Source organism: Trachinotus anak, unplaced genomic scaffold (assembly GCF_046630095.1).
Source record: "Trachinotus anak isolate AG129_WGS33_773 ecotype Australia unplaced genomic scaffold, CSIRO_AGI_Tana_v1 ptg000005l, whole genome shotgun sequence".
NCBI lineage: Eukaryota > Metazoa > Chordata > Actinopteri > Carangiformes > Carangidae > Trachinotus > Trachinotus anak.
Window position 1 is genome coordinate 23,214,374 of NW_027273856.1, and position 5,080 is coordinate 23,219,453.

At 40.2% G+C, this 5,080-nt stretch overlaps 1 protein-coding gene across 1 annotated transcript; it reads left to right on the plus strand.

The window, feature by feature from the left end:
* Window positions 1-1,535: 1,535 nt before the first annotated feature.
* On the plus strand, window positions 1,536-4,727 carry tcf21 (transcription factor 21). Its single transcript, XM_071479073.1, has 2 exons — window positions 1,536-2,120; window positions 2,934-4,727. The coding sequence occupies exons 1-2, from the start codon at window positions 1,686-1,688 to the stop codon at window positions 3,021-3,023; spliced, it is 525 nt and encodes a 174-aa protein (XP_071335174.1). The 5' UTR covers window positions 1,536-1,685; the 3' UTR covers window positions 3,024-4,727.
* The last annotated feature ends 353 nt before the right edge of the window (window positions 4,728-5,080 follow it).

Here is a 5,080-nt window from a genome sequence, read left to right on the forward strand (position 1 = left end):
AGTCATGTGAATTCCTTTCCAAAAAGTCTTGTTCTTTCAGATTTGCAATATCTGCTCTTCCTTTCTTGTCAAGACTTTAAACTTTTCCGATTGAATAAATGCATTTGTGCAATTGTGCAATTCTAGTGGATAACACGCAACGGCGGTGCATGTTTAAATGCACTGTGACACCGGAAGGGAAGAGGTTAAAGGTCAGGTCTCAAGAGACACACCTCTTATCCTTGCACACACTTCAGCTACGCAGGCACTGGCTTTGTGTTCACACATACACTCTGTCTCACACACACATAATCCTGCATCCCGGCAAGAAAGATCCGCAGCTTCAAGCCCCTCAAAATCCTGCGACATGTTTCAGTCTCTCAGTATCGCTCACACAATAATTAACTTACACAAAACGTGAGTGAACAAGATGCACACGACTATGAACAGTGTTATCCTGGTGCACCCCAATCTTTCCCACTTAAAGCTGCTCCAGAGACTTTGTTGTTTGGACTTGGCCTTGAGTGGACCAGTGCATGGAGCATCGGTGTGGAATGATGTGGAAGGCCAAACAGGGAATTGTGGGTGCTGGGTATCCATTACATCAGAGGGGACCAAGGCGCCAGTTTGCCATTTGAGACATGACACCCCCCTGTCCTCGCACTTTATCCTGTTAACTGGCAAGATGTGCTGAAAATTACATGGGCCCTGTGAGCAGAACAGGCTAAATACTGAACAATCATATGTCTGATTATAATGTAAAATCTAAAATACTATTATGTAAGAGTTTAATGATTTATTGAATAGCAAAAGCAGCCCATTTTCTACAATATGTTATAATTACAACTTTGAATTTAAGAAACAACACAACCTCTGAAAGACAACATGTAAAAACAAAATATTGGAATTTTTGACTAATTTCTTGGTTATGATAATAAAAAAAAAATCAACTGCACCTACTTTGTAACATTGATTTTATTTTGAACCCTATTGTAGTTTTATGTTGAATGTCATTGGTCTTGATTTTTAAAGGATAATCTGTTAACCAAATGGAAGCAATATTATATTATATTATATTATTACTTTATTTTTTGTTTTTTTTTTTAATGTGAGTTATATTTATTATAAACCAAATGAGAATGTAGAAACCCTTTCTGTATTGGATTCATTCTTGACATTTATATCTAGGGGCCCAGATTTTTCTCTTTCACATTTTATTCTTTTATTTTATTTTTTTTTACATTTGTATTTTATTTATTCATTTTTTTAATTTGTTTAACAAGAGGTAGGTCATTTACAAACCCTCTAAAAGTAAATTTCAGGGCATCTAGAAATTCTCAAAAACAGTAGAGATCTCAGTAATAACTTCGACATAATCCAGAGTGAATCTGAATAGAGTTAAATTGTGTTTGAAAATAAACAATAGATTCTGTATTTTGCTGGGGACCCATCCAGGGTCCCTTGGGGTCCAGGAAACATTCGGGAACCAGCAAGTGAGATCAGGACCAGTGTCTCCTCCCAGCATGAGGTAACGCCCTCTCTGGTCATGGAGATAAAAAGTCTGTTCCTTTCTGCTCTGTCTACGCGCAGTTAGCAGCTCATGAACACATCACCCAGGCGTGTGTTTGCCCACCCTGTCCACTCCTGTCCAGCCTGAGCTTCCCGCTCCCATGTTTTGAGCCCGCTGCAGTCGGAGACAGTTCACCATGTCCACCGGGTCTCTCAGCGATGTCGACGACGAGCTCCTGGACGGCATCCTGAAGTTCGGCTCTTCCGGTAAAGACTCCAATGAGAGCACGGAGGAGAGCTCCAACTGCGAGGGCCCCTGCGCGAACGACGACCGCAGAGACGCGCCGGGCAAGAAAAGGAAGACATCGTCCCGGAAAACGGCACCCAAGGGTGCGGCTCAGCAGGAGGGAAAGCAGGTGCAGAGGAACGCGGCGAACGCCCGGGAGAGAGCCAGGATGCGCGTCCTGTCCAAAGCCTTCTCCCGGCTGAAGACCTCTCTACCCTGGGTACCACCGGACACCAAGCTCTCCAAACTGGACACACTGCGCCTGGCGTCCAGCTACATCGCGCACCTCCGGCAGATACTGGCCAACGATAAATATGAAAACGGATATATCCACCCCGTTAACCTGGTGAGATCTGGGCACCCAGTGGCGGGAAATACTATGTGAAAGTTTATCTTACAGATGTTTTTGAACGAGGCAAACTTGTAGATTTGAATATTGCAGGGCGCAATCCGTAAAATAAAGGAGCCACTGAATGATTTTGTTAGAGCATAAAGACGGCTGTCTGCCTCATGATATTTACACAGTTTACTTTTGATATAATAACTAGAACTTTAAAAGCAACCAGGATTTGAATCTGGCCTGCAAACGCCACGCAAGGCCTCATATGCTACAGCACCAAGATGACAAATGTGGGTGGTGGTCATGTCTAGCAGGTGCATAGATGGGGAAAAGTCATCCTGCTGCTTTATGCAAAACCGACCTGTCAAAAAGTCACAGTCGCATGATCGATTATTCTTCGATCAATAGAAATACAGGCTTCAAATGTATCTTATAATTTCAAAAATAATGTAGCTGGTGCAGTACAACATTAGGCCATAAATGATTGTTGAAAATAGCTCCAAACAAACGTGTTTTATAGTGATGTAGGTGAGGGGGGATTGTTTTAAAGTCGGCAAAAATTAATGTAAAAGGATCATAGAAATTTTACGGATCAGAATATTGGAGCTGCAGAGGCAAATCTTTTTTATTCAATGCATTAACAGCTGATGATTATATTAACTATTATAGAAACCTGGCTGGAATTCAAGTGAATCAATGATGCATTTTTTGTTTTTTGTTTTTTTTTTTGTTTGTTTTTTTGGTGTGTTTGGTTGAATTAATTGTTAAATGTTTTGTTTTTTTTTTGTTTGGCCTAACTGGTTGTGTTTTCCTCCGCAGACGTGGCCTTTCATGGTCGCAGGTAAACCGGAGAACGATCTGAAGGAGATGCTGAACACAACAAGGTTATGTGGAACAACGGCGTCCTGATGCACCCACACCTTGAAGGGAACAATGATTTTTAATTTAGAAAAGCAAAAATAAAAAAAAATAAATAAAAAAAAGACAGTGACTGAAATCCACGCCTCATCTCCGCAGACTTGAGTGGGAATAACGGAGGGAGTGCGTCCTCTCTCCTTCGTTCCTGTAAAGACGAGCTGAACTTTTATTTAAATGCAGATCTGTCCCTCATTGTTGTCTTTGCTGGTTCAAAGATAAACTGCGTGCATTCCATTGCTTGTTTTATACTCTGCAGATACATTTTTTTTTTTTTTTTTTACTCGTGTGGGCCTGTTTTGGCTGCTGCATTATGATGCACATGGTCCGTGTGCAGTCTCCAAATGGTTGTACAGATTACATGTATATAAAATATATTTGTATCACTTTTACACCTTGTGTACTGAATGTATTTTCCCCTCTTATTGTTCGCCTTCTTTTTTTTTATTTTTTATTTCCGTGTGTGGGCCACTGCTTTGACCTCTAGTAACCTCTCATCACTCCACTCCTATAGCAGAACCTGAGCACCAACAAAGCGTCAGCGCAGATAAGTCTCTCTGTTGTTTCTAAAAGATAACAGAAGACGTGGTGGTCATTACATAAACAAACGTTTGCCTTCAAAGATTATTCGGGATCCTAAAAGCCAGTAAGTGTTTCTTGTCATTTAAACAAGTCAAAACAGATGAAGATGTCATTTGATCATTTCACTTGCGAATATCTGTTCATATTTCTAGGCCACGCAGTCTGCAAAGCTTTAATTAACACAACGTCAGGGGTGTGTCTCTAAAACAAAGACGCTGTCGTGTTAATTAGACGTTTAGTGCACTGATTGGGTAGGCTATTTAAGATTCAGCCAATCAGCAGTGAGCCGCCTGACTCGCTGTCAGAGGACATTGAAGACATTTTTGAAAGAGGCAGGAAAAGTGCGCGCTGAGCTTCAGTCCCGCCCAGAGCAGTTGTTTTAATTCGCTCGGGTTATGACCGCTGTGTTTACATCATGCAGACAGTTATTTATGCAGTCTGACACACGGCCTCCCTCTCTCTCCCTCTCTCTCTCTCTCTCTCTCTCTCTCTCTCATTGTGGTTTATTGGAATGAAAGTAAAGAGCTACAGAAGAGTGGATATGGTGGAACAACATTTTTTTTTTTTTTTTTTTTTTTTTTTTAACATGGAATTCCCTGACCTGCCCACAACATCTTATCACTGAACTTACCATCAGAGGTCAGGCTCTCATAAAACACACATTTGTCCTGTTTTAAGGAATACAAGCTTAATGTAGTTTGTTTGCATATTTCAAGAGTGCACAAATGCAGCAGCAACACAAAAGTCATGTTTGTTGAGCTGCTGAAGTTACTTTACTCAAGTAGAGTTTCAAGTTATTTGTGTTTTCTCCCCCACTATATTTATGTGACTATATTTTTAACCAGAAAGCGGCTCAACTTAAATGTATTCCACCTAGAAACACTGGAATATGCCTAAAATAACCTGACGTGATTTTATCTGTATATTCTCAGTAAATGGTAGCTACAGCCCTGGTCACCGCTGTGCACTGAAACATTAAAATGTTCCGTACTGTAATGCTCAGTAGTGATGCTCCAATGATATATAATTTTATACTGATTCGATTCAGTCTGCTTCATGTATTGTATTTTCATACTGAGATATTTCTATTTTTACTAAGTAAAAGGTCTGAACAAACATCCGCCATTAGGTTTACTTGAATGGGATTTCTTCCATATGTTTAATATTTTAATTATATTTAAACTGAGAGGTCCTCTTACTAGCTTTTACAGCTTTTGACGGTATCTCATGGTCTTCACCTCCAGATTTCACCAACAGGAGTTTTCTCAGTTGTCATTCAGATACAGTGTTTACATTATTATTTAGGATTATATGTTAATTCCAATCAAATTGTGCGGTTGCTTTATTAGTTATTAAAACTATGTTTCAGTGACTAGAAGAGGCTGGCTGACTTTGAGCCACTAGTTCACTTCACGCAAAACGGACAGTACCAAATACCCTTCAACAGGAACAATAAGATTGAGTGCTTT

Bases quoted from the DNA above. Each gene is read 5' to 3' on its own strand.
- tcf21 (XM_071479073.1), top strand. From the start codon at position 1,686: ATGTCCACCGGGTCTCTCAGCGATGTCGACGACGAGCTCCTGGACGGC. The intron at 2,121-2,933 runs GTGAGATCTGGG...TTTCCTCCGCAG, and splicing joins ATATCCACCCCGTTAACCTG to ACGTGGCCTTTCATGGTCGC.